The sequence below is a fragment of the Amphiprion ocellaris genome, chromosome 5, assembly GCF_022539595.1.
Source record: "Amphiprion ocellaris isolate individual 3 ecotype Okinawa chromosome 5, ASM2253959v1, whole genome shotgun sequence".
Taxonomy (NCBI): Eukaryota; Metazoa; Chordata; class Actinopteri; family Pomacentridae; genus Amphiprion; species Amphiprion ocellaris.
Genome location: NC_072770.1, coordinates 8,989,894 through 9,007,202, shown reverse-complemented (window position 1 = coordinate 9,007,202; position 17,309 = coordinate 8,989,894). Strand labels below are relative to the sequence as shown.

The window sequence follows — 17,309 nt, the reverse complement described above, 5'->3', positions numbered from 1 at the left end:
GTATCTACAATGTAAGGCCTCCTTAAAGTCTGCATGTTGACGGCAATAGTGTGATATATTCACACAATCATTCATTAAAATAGAGCTGCAGCAGTCGATTATTTATATTAGCTGTCAACTGTTAAATTAATCTGCAACTATTTTGTAAATCAGTTTTTGAGTGTTTTAAAAGAAAATCGTCAAAATACTCTGATTCCAGCTGCTTAAATCATATTATTTTCTGGTTTATTCAAGATAGAATAAGCTTTAATATATATTCAAGAAATATACAGAAGTGCTGCTGATATTTTACACATTCTTCCTTGTGTAGAAATTCAGATATTGAAGAAAATATTGATTAAAAACACTCGCATTGATTTGTGTAAATGTGGGGTTTTACTTTAGGATTATGAAATCAGATCGTACCAGGTAACAAGGAAAAGAATATTCAGAATTATTAAATAGTGAAATCTGCTGTTTTATCTCTGCTTTTAGGATCTCAAGTCTTGACTTTTTTTTTTTTTTTTTTTTTTTTTTTTTTGCTTGAAACAGTTTGCCCAAAAAAATCTGAGTTTCTGCTTTAGGGGAATATTTTATGGGGACTAAAGTCTCTTTTTTTTTTTGTTTTTTTTGTTTTTTTTTAAACTTTACTGCACTCAAAGGCTTAATGTCTTATTTATCTCCTGTCAAGGTTAAATCGAATACATTATTTGACTGTTTTTTTTTTTTTTTTTAGGTTTTTATTCAATTTCGTCCAGCTTTCTGAGATTTTTTTTCTGGATCTCAGGTATCCCAATCCTACTAAAGAAGTTAAGAACAGCACATAACATTTGTTCTTGATCAAAATTTGATAGCTAATTTTTTAAAATTTCCTTTTAAACAACCCATTTTCAAGATTTTATCCAGTCAGGTCATATTACGTTTGCACAACTGAACCCAGAAAATTATCAGAATATTTCATTAGAAGCTCTGCAGGAAAAGCAGGAAACTGCAATTATTTAATCATTATCATTACCATATTTTACATATCGGAGGCGCTGTAGTTCACAAAGTGACTGTCAATAAGCCAGAAAGCCACTTAAATTTTAATTAAGCTCTCAAGCTTTATTTTTCAGAAAAAAAAAATGTCCTAATTTTGATGGAACCGTAGACAAAACATGGAGAAGAAGTGGCAGGTGTTGAAAAACATTACAGTATTTACACTTACACAGCAGAATCAGAGGTCAAATACAGGTTGTTGAGCCTTTATTTCTCACATAAGTCCCCACTACACATCTCAATAAGAAATACATCCAGTTACTATGATACATATTTATTAAAACCACAGTTTGGCACAAAGCTGGGACCAAACAAGACAAGTTTCCATCTCCATAAGTCCCACAAACCTGCAAAATGAATCATCAGTTTCCATGTAGCACCATCATCAGGTCAAAATTTAAGATGCATGAGTTAGTATGTGTAACGAAGCATCTTGCATCTCCTCGATATTTATCCCTTCACACCTTCATTTACCGTCTTTTCTTACAAATCTCCCTCAGCTCTACATTCCTTTCTGTCTCTTTTTCCTTCATTGCAACCTTGAAAGCATTTAGATTTTTAGAGATTTTAGCAAAAGCGTCTGGAAAATCACCAAATAAAAGGTGTTAGAACTAATTAGGTTGATTTCAGGAAAAGTAAAGTGTTAAAAATGTGTTGAAAAATCCTTCAAGTGTTTAAACCTTCTTTTTTTAAAGTGCAAATCCTGAACCATGTGTCCGTGCAAGAGGAGGCCATAGTTAAGAGTCTGGTTCTTATTTATATGTAGAACATTTTGTCGGTTTTGTTTTTTACGAGCTAATCTGACTCTGCATCTGATTATGTAAAAACAAAATAAAGATAAAGCATCTTCCCTGCTGCTCTGTATTAAAGCATCCCTTGTGAGACTTGAATTGATTCACCGCTGGGTTTCCAACACGAGAGCTTTGGTATGCTGAACATTTTGACCTCGGATTTAATTCCAATGAGTAAATGAACAGATTCGATTTTTTCTTCTAACATATTTACGACCAAAATGTTGCTAAACATGATGCAGAGTTATCTTGAAAAACCACATTTGACACAGACGCTTACATTTTGTCACAGATTAAAACGTATTTTCCTCCCGCAAAGTTTTATTGACGTCATAAATGGTAATTAGAAACCAAAATCTGAGAGGTTTTAGGTCGGTTGAACCACAAATGGATGTTTTCAGTTTAGTGGAGCAGCCAGCAGAGGGCAGCACCTGCCTGCACACTGATCATATAACCTTACTATTACCACCAACACCATTAGTTGTCAACTAACTTAGACCGTAAATTAATAAGTTCAGATCTATTTGGGACTTATTGAGACTTGGTCCTTTATTTTCTGCAATAATTTATTTGTTGGAAACTGATTAATAGTCTTGAAACTTCCTGACTCTTGGAAGATAAAGTCATTAATTGTTCAAGTGTGGGGGCAAATCAACCACAGTGGAAATGTAGACATCAAGTAGTCAATGTAAAATGAACATTGATGCTATAGAACTATAGGAATAATATAGGAAAATCATACTATCTGAATTACCAGAGTTGTCGGGTGCTACCTAGTTGTAGTTGACTGTTACGAGTAGTCACTCCAACCCTAGTGTGTACACTTCAAATTATGAGGGTACGTCAAAAAGTTCCAACCAGAAACAAGTGGTGTAACTCCCATTTTGATAACTATATACTCTAAAGCCTTCACCATCCACAAAAACTCAAACGATTGTCGTCATTGAACATCCTTATTTCCCTTTTGCCTGCATGCTGTTAACGTTACAACCGGTATGCGGTCATTTGCCTCAGAGATGGCTACATTTCCTGCCATATTGAACACAGGAAAACACTTGGGGCTGCTATGGAGGTTTCTATGAACCTGCGACTTTGCACTTTTTACAGGACATAGCAGTTATTTACAGATTGTACTACAGCATGGTGCCAGTGGGAGTCTTTCTGAGAAAGCGGTCGCAGCACAGGACTACTGGAGAATTTAGAATTTCCTACTGCGTTTCTGCAGTGACTACTTCAATTACAACTCTTTTAACTGATGTAATTATAAAAGCATGGACAACATTTGCAGTACGTATAGTCGTGCAAAGTTTAGGCTGCACGCAAATGTCTGCAGAGAGATTCATGCACAGCCTTATGGACTTGGGTAGATGACAAAATGCATGTTTTGCAGACACAATGGACACAAAAAGCTTGAATTTGCCTTAAAGAATACCTACATCTGAGCAGGGAGTTTAAAACAACCTGGGACTTCCTATAGACCCTGGTTCCTTTGATGGAAATGCAGAAACAAGGGGTGTTACTCCCATTTTGAGGGATAATTGTATACTTGAAAGCCTTTGCTCTCCACAACAACTCAAACAAGCAAGGAGAGTAAAGCTTGGATGTGGCTGCCGTTGCTCCAGGTCAACGTGTCCATCCTAACAGGTGACAGAAGCAGCCAAACTGTTTCCCCGATGAACCTTACTCAACCATCCTGCACTGTCTGACTTCTGCTTCCTAAACTGAACTCTCACTTGTGCGGTCGCCATTTTCAGAGTGATGATGTAGTCATGCATGCTGTCAGATCAACGATAAAGTCGTGCATGTTGCTGAGGAGTATCTGGAGGCTCAAGATTATTCCGAAGGCACAGCAAGACATGCACATCGGTGGACCAAGTGCACTGAAGTTATGTTGGGCCAAGAACTTCTATTACGTACCGTCAGGAGTTCTTAAAGAAACATGATCTTGTTTGCAGATTGAAGAAAACGTTCATGATGGAAATTTGCTGGGTTGGTTTTAGCACATTTTCAGTCAACGTTGCTTTTTCTGCTAACGTTAAAAGCAATTCAGCCATGATGTTTGCTGCTATCAACGTCAGTCTGCATCTCTGTATACCTAAAATGAAAAAGAACAAGCTAGAATGTCTGAGCTCCGATTTGTGGAAATATTTCAGTAGCCATTTGTTCCTCTATTAAAATTCAACATTCACAGGCTGGAGAGGCACAGTTTAGAGCCGTTATTCTGGATTTATTTAGTCCTTCTGGGTTGAATGTTTATGTAATATTTTGGATTTTAGCTCTTTGTTTCTCCTCACCAACATACTTATCATAATATGTGAGATAATATTTTCATCCTTCATTTTCCAATAAAAATAACCATGCAGACTGGTTGTTGAACAAAAGTCCCAACACTGGAAAATCAGGTTAAATTACAAAGTGATGCTGCGACAGAACATCTTTAAACAAAACTGTAGAAATCTGACAAACATAAATTCAAGTTCTCAGTAAGATAATACATAATGAGGCTTTGAAACAAAACTCCTACATCAGTGAGTGAAAGATCCATCCAGAGGAAGATGAAGCCACCTTCATTAGATCTTCTGCACTTGTTTCTTTGGGATTTGTAGCTACATGATTTGTCAGAAGGTTTTCCAGAAAGTAGAACAACTCATTTGAGCCCAGGCACAAACTTGGTTTAAACTCAGTCTCTCTCCTTGACACTCGACATCATTGAGGCTGTTTCCTATAAAATGGTAATCTCAGTCTCTTGGTTCTGGTAAGCCTCCTCCTGCATCTCAGTGTCCAGCTGGTCCATCTTCTGGAATGCCTGGTAGCCTTTTTTACCTGATGTGCAACACCAAAAGAGTGTAATAAAACATTAATAAAGTAAAACATGATGAAATAAAACATATTAAAATAAGAATTAATGTTTGTACCAAAGGAGATGACAGTCTCTCTGGCGGCGCTACGAAGATCTTCATCTGCTGATCTCCATAAATCTGCTATGTGGTCGACACTCTCCGTCGCCTGGCAAACACAAACACAGTGACAGCTGATAATGCTGCTGACAAACTGACCTTCTGCAAGTGTTTCTGCTTCTGCTGAGAGTTTGTGTAAAGTCTGCTGCTCACCCTGAGACATTTCAGAGCCAGACAAGAGCCCTGCTGGATCTGAACATCGCTGCTTTTCAAACTCTCCGTGTAGTAAACCAACGCCTGGAGAAGGAGGTCAACAAAGAAACATAAGAGAGGCATAAAATGAGTAAGAGTGTAGAAAATCTGATATTGTGTATTTTAAAAATGGAAAAAAATCATAGAAATCACAGCCAAAAGAGCTAAATGTTATCCAAGTTTAGTGTGTTGGCATGCTAACAGTTGCTAATTAGGACTAAACAGGAAGTAAAGGTGAATTTGATGAGAATGCCACTAGTTTTGAAGGATTTTACCCATAAACTGCTGCTATAATTGGATAAAAATATAGATGTTTATCAAAGTTACACAGTAATTCTACTAGAAACATAAATATCCGTCCATCCACCAATTTTCTTTGTCAGGTAGTGGTAGCAGCAGCCTAAGAAGGACATTCCAGGATTTCTTCTACCCAACATGGTTTGCCAGTTCCTCCTGAGGATCACGAGGTATTCCCAGGTCGGATGAGATATGTTGTCCCTTCAGCAAGTTTGGGGTTTCCTGGTAGTTGCACAGAAAACCTCCAAATTAAGGAACCCATCCTAATCAGATGTCCAAACAACCTTAGCTCACTCCTTTTGATGCAACTCTACTTCGAGTTCCCTCCGGATGTCCTAGCTCACCATCCAACCCACCAAATACTTATTTTCGGCACTTGTATCAGCGATTTCATTGATTTGGTCGTTAATTGGAACTCATGACCACAGGTGAGGGTTTAAACAAAGACTGACCGTTAAATCGAGAGCTTTTCCATCTGGTTCTGCTCTCTTTTTCCACAACGGTTCGGTGCAACGCTTTCATTACTGCTATCACCACCCCAAACCATCTGTTTGTCTTACACTCAATTTGGCCACCACTTGTGAACAAGATCCTTAGATACTTAAACGCCTCAGTTTGGGACAGCAACTCACCCCTAACCCAAAAAGAGCAATCCACAGGTTTCCTACAGACAACTATGACCTCAAACTTAGAGAAGCCAACTCTCATCCTGGCTGCAAACCACCTCAGGTGAGAGCTGAAGGTTGTAAGATAGACAAGATGCAATTCTAAGGATCTCAAACCCTGCTCACACTGGCTAAGCCTTAAGACACCATCCGTTAACCTCGCAAACAGGATTGGAGATAAGGGTGGAGTCTAACACCCACCAGAAACATGTTTGATTTGTGCAGAGAATACGAATGCAGCTCTCATTCTGGTTGTTTATGGACAGATGGTAAATTTGGGTATCAACTTTTGTGTCAAACAATTCACAACATTGACAGTGACAACGGCAGTTTCTTTTAACAAACAAAAAGGATGTGAGATGAATAAACTGCCTAAAATACCACTCCCTACATAAAAATGTAAGAATTGACTCTCATACTCTTCGACCATTCGAATATTAGGTCTTTGATCATTAGAATATTAACTCTAGGACCTAAAACGTAGTTGAACACTCTTATTTTCTACCACTTGCATGTGGTTCCATTCATACTGCAACAGGTACACGGTGGTTTGTTTCGAAGATGGTCACATTGCTTATTATATTAAAGCAGAAAAACATGCAAGTCCTCCTGTGGAAGGTTCTAATAACCTGCAACTTTGCACTTTTTACAGGACACAGAAGTTAATTGCAGGTTGTACTGCAGCGTGGTGCCAGTGTGAAAGTTTCCAAGGTGTGTTGAGTAACAGTGGTCAGACACAGAACAGGACCTCTGGAGAATTTAGAACTTCCTACTGTGTTTGAGGTCCGTAGATGTGTCCACTAGTGACTACTTCAATTACAACTCTTCTAAATGGTGAATTCTAAATATCTGGATGACACAGATTCTCCTCGTAATAATAATAATAATAATAATAAATTTCATTTATAAAGCGCTTTTCCAAAAACTCAAAGACGCTGTACATAAAATACAATAAGATAAAACAAAACTGTTAATTAAAATCAGTAGGTAGTAAAACAAGTTCAAGATAAAATACAGAATCACTTAAGGAAAGCAGATCTAAAAAGGTGAGTCTTTAAAAGGGATTTAAATGTGGTGAGGTTGGTGCAGTCACGGAGGGCATGGGGGAGTGAGTTCCAGAGTGTGGGGGCGGCGATGGCGAAGGCTCTGTCCCCCCAATGTCGCCGGCTGGTCCTGTGCGGGATGGAGAGGAGGTTTGTGTGGGAGGAACGGAGATTCCTGGGGGGGGTGTAGGGGAGGAGCAAATCGGTAAGGTAAGAGGGGGCAAGATTATGGATGGACTTGAAGGTGAGGAGAAGCAGTTTGTACTGGATGCGGTGTGAAATGGGGAGCCAATGGAGGTTCTGCAGGACGAGGGTGATATGGTCGTGAGAACAGGTTCGGGTGAGGAGTCGGGCAGCAGAGTTTTGAATGAGTTGAAGTTTATTGAGAACTTTGGAGGTGGAGCCGAAGAGAATGCTATTGCAGTAGTCAAGGCGGGAAGTGACGAAGGCATGAATGAGGGTTTCAGCGGCTGAGAAGGAGAGGAAGGGGCGGAGACGGGCGATGTTGCGGAGATGGAAATAGGCAGTTTTGGTGATCTGATTAATGTGGGGTTCAAAAGTGAGGTTGCTGTCAAATATCACACCGAGGTTGCGGATGTGAGCAGAAGGAGATAGGGTGGTGTTATCAATGGTAATGGGGGAGTGGGGAAATGGTGTGAGTGATTTAGGTCCAATAAAGATGAGATCAGTCTTGTCGCAGTTTAGCAGGAGAAAATTTTTCCTCATCCAGGATTTAATGTCGGCCAGGCAGCTGGAGAGAGAGAGGAGGGTGGTGGTGGCGGTGGTGTTGGTGGAGATGTAGAGTTGGATATCGTCGGCGTAGCAATGGAAGTGTAGGTTGTGGCGGCGGATGATGTTGCCGAGGGGGAGGAGGTACAGGATAAAGAGGAGGGGGCCAAGGACTGATCCTTGAGGGACACCACGGGACAGGGGGGCGGTGGCGGATGTGCAGTTGTTGACCTTGATGAATTGTTGTCGATTTGTGAGATATGATGTGAACCAGGTGAGGGCGGTGCCGGTGATGTTAATGGAGGATTGAAGGCGGGACAGGAGGATGGAGTGATTGATTGTGTCAAATGCTGCAGAGAGGTCGAGAAGAATGAGGATGGTGACTTGTCCGGAGTCTGAGGAGAGGAGGAGATCGTTGGTGACCTTGAGGAGAGCGGTTTCAGTGCTGTGATGAGAGCGGAATCCGGATTGAAAGGTTTCATACAGGTTGTTGGAGGTGAGATGAGTTTTCAACTGGGCAGCGACGACACGTTCTAATGTTTTGGATAAGAAGGGGAGGTTGGAGATGGGCCGGAAGTTTTGAGGGGAGGTTGGATCCAAACCAGGTTTTTTGAGGATGGGGGAGACAGAGGCGAGCTTGAGGGGTGAGGGGACACAGCCAGTACTGAGGGAAGTGTTGATGATGTTAGAGATGAGGGGGGAGATAACAGGGAGGCAGTTTTTGAGGAGGTCAGTGGGGATGGGGTCCAGGCAGGATGTGGAGTTTTTAGTTCCAGTGATGAATTTGGGCAGGTCCAGGGGGGAAACGGGCGAGAAGTGGGCCAAGGGGGGAAAGTTCAGAGGGTTTGGTGGAGGAGAGGGGGGATCAAGTGAGGTGGGGGAGGTGACAAGGCTGCTGTGGATGGAGATGATTTTGTTATGGAAAAAAGAGAGGAATAGGTTGCACTTGTCGGTGGTGAACGAGTTTGAGACGGTGTCCGGGGGGGCAAGGAGTTTGTTGACAGTTGAGAAGAGGGACTTGGGGTTGTTGGAGCTGGTATTGATCAGGTCAGAGTAGAAAGTGGACCGTGCGGATTTCAGGGCGTCTTTGTATTGTTGGAGGAAGTCGGAGTAGGCTTGGCGGTGAACTGTCAGGTTTGTTTTCTTGACAAGACGTTCCAGCTGTCGTTTATGGGCTTTCATGAGGTGGAGTTCGGGGGTGTACCATGGAGCAGAGTGGGAGAAAGTGACTAATTTGGATTTGAGGGGAGCAAGCTGATCAAGACAGGAAGAGAGAGTATGATTGTAGTGGTTGATGAGGTCAGTGGGGTTATTGATTGATGGGGGAGGGGAGATGGACAGTGCAGTGGTCAGTGAGGCGGAGAATACAGAGGGGGAGAGTGATCTGGTGTTTCTAAAAAAGATTGTCCGTTTTTCCTTGGGCAGGGGGGTGGGGAGGCTGATGTCCATAGTTATTGCTAGGTGGTCAGAGATGGAGAGATGACAGCTGGAGATATTTAGGACTGTAAGACCAGAGGAGCAAACCAGATCGAGGATGTGTCCATGGTTGTGGGTGGGGAAATTGACATGCTGGGTGAGGTTGAGTGATTGTAGGAGGTCTAGGAAGTCAGAGGCAGATTTACTGTGAAGGTTGTCGATGTGAAGGTTGAAGTCACCAAGGATGAGGACTGACGGAAATGTAGCTAATAGCTGGGTGGCAAAGTGGGAAAAGTCAGGGAGAAATGAGGGGTTTGGTTTAGGTGGGCGGTAAATGATAGCAGTGACCATTGGGGTGGGACCGGGTAATTTAAAAACAAGGTGTTCAAAGGAGGGGGAGGCAGGGATGGAAAGTGGGATGGTTGTGAAGAGCCTGTTTGTGGATGACTGCGATGCCGCCTCCTCGACCTTCTGGGCGGGGTGAGTTGAGGTACGTGTATCCGGAGGGAGTGGCTTGGTTGAGTGGGTAGAAGTCCAGTGGTTTGTGCCATGTTTCGGTTAGACAGAGGAAGTCCAGTTTATTGTCCAGGATGAATAATTGTAGAATGGGGCCTTTGCTGGTGACGGAGCGGGTGTTGAGGAGGGCAAAGTTCAGGTGAAGTGTGGATGTGTGATTAGGGGAGGGCTTCTGGGGACAAGGCTGTGAGGTCCGTGGAAGTGGGCGAAGGTTAGCAAAATGGCAGTTTCTGAGGGAGGGCTGCCGAGGTTGTCTGAAGCTGATGATGGTGGAGATTTGGCAGCTTGTTGAATTTTGGTAGAGCGGGGGTGACGGGCAGGGGGAGCCAGAGGGGGGAGGCAGTGGGTGTGCTGGAGGGGAAGATGGGGGGAGTTCCAGGTGGGGACAGAGGGGGGCGCTGTAGCTGGGAGGCGGTTCAGTGGAGCGTGAAGAAGAGATGGATGTAAACACTGGCACTAGTCAGTCTGAAGTGTGGACGGTGTATTGGATATTTGAGACTAAAAGTGATCTGCCGGACCTGTTTGGATGAATGCCATCACTGTTAAAATATTCTGGCCTGTTCCAGAAACAGTTAAAAATGTTCAATAAAGTTAATTCTGCTGGCACGGCAGAACGAGCTAATCCAGGTGTTCAGGCTGAGCAGTCTGCTGAAGCGCTCAGAATTGTTGTTCACCATTGGTAGGGGCCCGCTAATAAAAATAGACTTTCCGCAGTCTTTCAGTAAGTCCGTCAGATTTTGAAAATCACGTTTTGTCTGCTCAGACTGGGGGCGCGCTGTGTCGTTGCAGCCGACGTGAAGGATAATGCGGTGTACAGAGGAGGGGAGTGAGCGGAGAACGGAAGGAATTTTAACAGCGATATCTGCAGCTGTAGCACCGGGGAATGACAGTGTGATAGCGTTAAAGAACCTGATGCCTCTCATGATACTGTCGCCAATGATGAGCGTAGTGGGGGCGAAGAGTGGGGCAAGTGGTGGACGGGAGGTTGTGAACTTACGGGAGAGGTGGCGTGGAGGGCTTCCAGCTGGGGTTGCGTCGGGGCTGGTGTGCAGAGGAGCCGCCGCGGGTGCCAGCTGTCCCTGTGGCTCGGTGTCGGTAAGGGGGGAGGTGATGGTGGAGCGATGGAAACGCAGCGATGAGGAGTCTACAAACTCGCGTTGTAGACAGCTGCTATGATGGTCCAAATCTTTGCCGACGGACCCGGCGGAGTGGCGGCGAACCGCGTCCCGCAGCAGACGTCGTCGGGAGGTTGCGGAGGATATCCGGGTTTGGGACCGCTGGGTTTGTTGCTCTCCGGAGGAGGACCGAGTGCTGCCGGTCGCCCGCGGAGGGGAGACCCTGCAGGTGGAGCCAGGCTGAGCCCGGGGGCCACCGCACGTTTGCGCGGAGGTGGTCTTTGCGCCGGCGTCCAGCGGCGACCGGGAGGTAGCCGCCCCCGATGAGGAGGCCGGCCGATCCGCAGCGTTGGACGTCGGGGGGTCCAGAGCCTTTGGCGGTCCGTCGGCTGTTCGGATGGGAGCCGTAGAGGCTCCGGCAGCTGGCAGGTTGGAGGAAGAGGAGGCGTCGCCGCCGATCAGCGTCGCCGCCGGGTTGGCGGGCCGGGGCTTGGCCGGTAGGGACAGAGCCGCAAAGCTGATGAGATTTGGTCGGGCCGGGGAGACGGTGTGGTCGTTGCAGCTGCTTCTGCCACGAATGACAACCTCGGACCAGGATGGATGTCGGTTTGGAGTTGAGCAGGACGAGGGCCGAGGGCTGACGGGGACCCACGGGAGGGTGTCGTGGAGGGAGGACTGGACTGAAGCGAGGTAGCGGGACTGCTTGCAGGCGACGTTCATGTAGGAGGTGAGTATATCTGATTTGATTTTTAGCTCCTCAGTTAGACCACGGATGTCTGCCTTCAGGCGGATGATGGTTGTGTTGGCTGCATCTAGTTCAGAGGTGTGGGGGGCGGACAAGGAAGTGGTGTCCGGTGGAGAGTCCCTGGCTGTGTCCGCCATGTCCCTGGCTTCCGAAAGAACTAAACAGTGAACTAGGTTTGTTACTGTGGTGCTATAGAGCCCTAATCTGCTGCTGTTAGCATCCAAACACTGTAACACACCGACGTGATTGAGCCACCGCAGCTAGCTAGCCGCTGCTGATAGCCACTGTCCGTTAGCAGTTAGCTGCGGTTAGCCTCTGACCGGCGGCTCCGTCCAAGTCTGAATGTTCTTTACAAGGTGGTTTACGCTCAAAGTCTTTTCATCAGAAGGTGTAGCTTTGTACAAAAATAAAAATCTGTCAAAAGTCTGTCACGGCAGGACAAGGAGTTTGTCTCGCTGCGACTAATAGTAATGTGGGGGCGGGAGCCCGACAAAACACGTCCTTCAGTCAGCCGTCATCACGTGATGTAATGGTAATCGTAGTCTTTCCTCATAACTAGTATTTGTTTTAAGTGGCATTTGCTTTTTCTTGGCGCATTTGCAGTACGTATAGTCGTGTAACTTTTAGGAGAGGTTCGTTGCACAACCTTATGGATTTAGGTTGACGACAAAATTTATGTTTTCAGACACATTTTCAAAGAAAGTTTAAATTGGTCTTAAGGAACATCAACACTGAGAAGGGACTTTAAAACAATTTGGAACTTCACATAGACCCATCCTCCGATGGAAATAAATCCAGAGAAACGGTGTTCCTTAAAAGCTTTATTTTGGTAGACTTACTTTACTCCTGAAGTTCTTGTAGCCGGCGGCTCTGCAGAGGCAGTTGGCGGCAGCTTTGCAGACTTTGTGATTGGAATCGATCTGCAGGGAGGCGAGTGTTTGCAGGGTGCATCCCAGTGGAAGGAGCTCTGAGAGGCTCCGCCCCCTCAGCTTGTTTAAAGTCCGCCTCCTTTTGGGGCTCCGCAGGGCCGAGAGGAGGTACTCTGTAACACAATGAATATGTTTAGCAATTCATTAAAACCAAACCATCTATGTAGCACTTTTCATTCATGTTGCCTTAAAAGTTGAAGTTCAAAGTGATTTTTCACTTAGATATGTACAAACTGTAAACCTCAGTTTGTTTTCGATTTACTTTTGTGAGTAATTTAGCCACTTCTATTAATGCACACTCCAACATAGTAAAGCAGACCCGTTCTAAATTTTATTTTCAGTTTCTTTCTCCTCTTCAGTTCAATTCATGTGCATATTTCTGCCTATACTTTACTACTACCAGGAAAGAATTCTGGCTGTGCTGCTTATTGACAACTTTGTGATGCTTTTTAATGTACTGAGACATGATGTATGTTTGCACAGCTCAGCTTTATCTAATCTATCGCTTCGTGTCACACTTGGGCTGTAAACTCCACCCACCAAGATTTATTTCAGGCGTATTGTATTGAATCAAGCCCAGAAACCCTGTTTTCATAGTTTTAGCAGTTTTTATAAGTGCTTCTCTATGCAAATCAAATGTAATTTAACAGACAGACGACATATGTGGACTGAAGCCAAGTGAAGGACATGAGGAGAGAAGGATGCATTTCTGTGTTCATGTTCATATTTTGGCATCAGGATGAATCGTATGGTTGTTGGAACTTTATGGATCCTTTACTGGGACCTGTGGCCTCGTCAGCTGAACACACAGTCCTGCTGTCTTTGTGAGGACCGTCATTGACATACTTCATCTTAACCTGCCTGAACTATCACAACTAAAAGCTTAACTTGAACATAAACCAACATGAACCATACAGCCCAAATCTGAACCATCAAACGTGCTTTTGAATGTCTGTCCTATAGTGTGCCTCGACCACAGGGTCCTGACAAGGTCTTTAAACCCAACACAGTCCTCACAGAGATACCAGAACACGCCCAGTTTGCCTGGCGTGACTATTCAGCAGTAATTCTAACAGATGGTCCAGATGCCTTTTAGTATGCTGGAATTTCTGGAACGTTTTAAGATCTTAAAGCTCTGCAGTCGAACTTTAACACCATACCATTCCTTAAATACACAACAGATGCCAGCATGTAAAGTCTGAACATGAAGTTTGGAGATTCCCCACATGTGAAGTCAGAAACATAGACTACTGTTCAAATGTTTGGGGTCACCCGGACAATCTTTTCCATGAAAACTCACACTTTTATTCATGTGCTAACATAACTGCACAAGGGTTTTCTAATCATCAGTGAGCCTTTCAACACCATTAGCTAACACAATGTAGCATTAGAACACAGGAGTGATGATTGCTGGAAATGTTCCTCTGTACCACTATGGAGATATTCCATTAAAAATCAGCTGTTTCCAGCTAGAACAGTCATTTACACATTAACAATGTCTATTCCAGACATTGTGGTAAATGACTATTCATTTAATGTTATCTTCATTGAAAAAAAATGATTTTCTTTCAAATATAAGGACATTTCTAAGTGACCCCAAACTTTTGAACGGTAGTATGTATAAATATATATAGTGCTTCACCAACTTGGGTAGAGGCAGAAGTCTCTCAAAACCTTTAGCTGACCTTTTAATGTTCACTTTTTAATTATAAGCTTTGGCAGAAACGTCCATTCACTTTAAAGGAGTACTCAAAACACCTCAGGTTTAAGTGCATCTTCATACTTCTATTGCTCTTCATGTTGTGCTTTTTGCTGTATTATATTTATTTTACAAGCATAATTAAAAATTACTTTTCACACCAACTTATAAAATTTGATTGATGCATGAAAGGTTTTGCACCACTTAGAGCAATATCAAACTATACTTTCATGCACGTTGATGCACCAGTAATAATATTCTGCTCATGTATTTGATAAATATTACGTGGCATATTGAATACAATACTTTTAGTTTTGGTAGTTTTTGTACATTATGGTGCAAATACTTGAGTAAAGAGAGTATCGGTATGTTGTTTTATTGCTACTTGTTGCTCTAAAGATTGTATTAGTACTAGTGTGACTACGACTACTGTTACTCCAAGTAATAATAACAATAGCTTATAATTTTATTTGTATTGTATTTTTTGTAAACAAAGTTACAAGGTGTTTTACACAATACAAATGTCAAATCAGACAAATAATGAAAACCAATTCAAACAAATAAGATCTTAGTATGCAATAAAACAAGATAAAACACTTAACTCAAGTAATAGTAGTAGTATTTTTTTTAAAACACAGCCTTCAAATATTACCCAACAACCGTAAATATAGAAGTCGAGACCCTACAGTGTTATTTATAGTGTGATTTCATCTGAGTAATTTACATATTAGAGATTAAAACCCTACAAAAAGTTTATAAAATACTATTTTTGCCTGACTGTAAAATATATTAAGGCTGACACATATAGGTAAACATATCCATCCATCCATTTTCTATACACCGCTTAATCCTCATTAGGGTCGCGGGGGGGGCTGGAGCCTATCCCAGCTGACTCGGGCGAAGGCAGGGGACACCCTAGACAGGTCGCCAGTCTGTCGCAGGGCTACATACAAAGACAAACAATCACTCTCACATTCACACCTACTGGCAATTTAGAGTAATCAATTAACCTCAGCATATTTTTGGACTGTGGGAGGAAGCCGGAGTACCCGGAGAAAACCCACACATGCACAGGGAGAACATGCAAACTCCATGCAGAAAGATCCCGGGAAAGCCGGGACGCGAACCAGGGACCTTCTCGCTGCAAGGCGAAAGTGCTAACCACTACGCCACTGTGCAGCCCTAGGTAAACATATATTTCTTTTAATTAAATATTACAGTTAGGTAAAACAGTGTTTGGTTTTGGGGGCGTTTTAAAGCTGTACCTTCTCTGGAGAGGCGGGAGATGTGATCTCCGAGCTCCAGGAAGCTCCAGCGCTTCAGATACACTGACAGCTGGAAGAGGGAGACTCTGTCTGGGCTGCAGACCGACCGGCAGCTGGGCAACATCCGGCAGGAGGCCTGCACCTGCTGCAGGAGCTGAGAAAACACTGCAGAGGAGCAAGAAAGAAGAGTTTCAGATCAGTCTGCAAATAAAAACACTGCTCGAGACTGAATGCATGGACGTAGATTTTGGGGGAGACACAAGACATATATTCCCCTCAATTTTTTAGTGCATTTGTTCCCTCTGATAAAAGCAAGAAAGAAGCAGAAGACTCATTATAAACATGCTATAACTTTGATAATAGTCATTTAGCTAAAGCAATGCTTCAGACAAAGATGGGTTTTTCTACTTCAGCTGTCTGCCCTTTTTTACTCCAAAAATATGAACATGAATCATGACTCTATTATGGGAAACTTAATTAGACCCATATATGTTCAGTTATATTTTAAATTGTCCTGATCTTCACATAAATAATGACATTTGCAGCAGAAATTGATGCAGAAAAATCAGAAATTGGTGCATAAAAAAAATCTCCAGAATGCCAGAAAAGAAGTGTTAGATGCTCTCCAGTACAGTATCACTACTGAGGAGCTTAACCACTACCTTTAATGTTGTGAATTTCCATTATATTGTTTGTTACTGAATCTTTTCATTCATACAGATTTGAGGCTTGTTGTTGCAACATGTTCATTGTCAAAGCTGTAATGAAACAGTACAGCTAAAGAGATAGCAGATACACCTCATATTTTATAACGTTGCCTGAAAAACCCACCAAGCACGAGTTTAAAATGACACCTGTGCTGTAAATTTGATATTTCCATGACAAATGATGAAGTTTGAAATGATACAAAGTCCTGCTCTCAGACAACACACTCTGCACACTGTTAATCAGACACAGAGAGAGTCTTCTTCCTGAAAGGAGCGTAGCCAGCTCAGCTGCATTTAAAGTTCCAGACACCAAAACTGCCCATGTAGAACGCAGCTAAAACCAGAAGTTACACAGTCATGGAGAAATCAACCTTCTTTGCAATGTTCAGAGATGGAAATATAAAGATACATTCTGGGGACATGTAAGGTTTTCATTATTATGCAGAAAAAGGGTAAAATATGTAACCTTAGAAATCAAGGGACTCCATTAAGTCTTTGCAAATACACTATTTTGACAAAAGTATTGGGACACCCAACCAAATAATTGAATTCAAGTGTTCCAATCACTTCCATGGCCACAGGACACCTAGGCATGCAGACTGCTTCTACAAACATGTTTGAAAGAATGGGTGAATTCAAGCACTGTACCATGATAGGTGGCCACCGGTGCAATAAGTCCATTCATGAAATTTCTTCCATGCTAAATAACAGTCAACTGTTAGTGGTATTAAAACAAAGTGGAAGCAATTGGGAACGAAAGCAACTCAGCTATGAAGTGATAGATCATGTAAAATGACAGAGCAGGTATGCCGAGGTACACCAACTTTCCGCAGAGTCAATAGCTACAGACCTCCAAACTTGACGTGGCCTTCACATTAGCTCAAGAAAATCATAGAAAGCTTCATGGAATGGGTTTCCATGGCCGAGCAACTGCATCCAAGCCTGACATCACCAAGTGCTTTGGTGTAAAGCAGCCGCCACTGGACTCTAGAGCAGTGGAAACATGTTCTCTGGAGTGACGAATCAAGGTTCTCTGTCTGGCAATCTGATGGACCAGTCTGGGTTTGGTGGTTGCCATGGGAACTGTACTTGTCTGACTGCATTTTGCCAAGTATAAAGTTTGGTGGAGGGGGGTTATGGTGTGGTGCTGGGCTTGGTCCCTTAGTTCCAGTGACAGGAACTCTTAATGTTTCAGACATTTTGGACAATTTCATGGTCCCAACTTT

At 43.1% G+C, this 17,309-nt stretch overlaps 1 protein-coding gene across 3 annotated transcripts in view; it reads right to left on the bottom strand.

Annotated features, from left to right (window-relative positions):
- Window positions 1–1,207: 1,207 nt before the first annotated feature.
- ripor3 (RIPOR family member 3) overlaps window positions 1,208–17,309 on the bottom strand; it is a 100,881-nt gene continuing 84,779 nt past the window's right edge. For all 3 annotated transcript variants that reach the window (XM_055010637.1, XM_055010635.1, XM_055010636.1), the window contains 5 exons: window positions 15,377–15,541; window positions 12,323–12,525; window positions 4,919–5,002; window positions 4,724–4,814; window positions 1,208–4,631 (listed from right to left, as the gene is read on the bottom strand). In XM_055010637.1, the coding sequence (XP_054866612.1) occupies window positions 4,531–4,631; window positions 4,724–4,814; window positions 4,919–5,002; window positions 12,323–12,525; window positions 15,377–15,541 (644 nt within the window). In that variant the 3' untranslated portion in view covers window positions 1,208–4,530. The remainder of the gene's footprint in view (window positions 4,632–4,723; window positions 4,815–4,918; window positions 5,003–12,322; window positions 12,526–15,376; window positions 15,542–17,309) is intronic.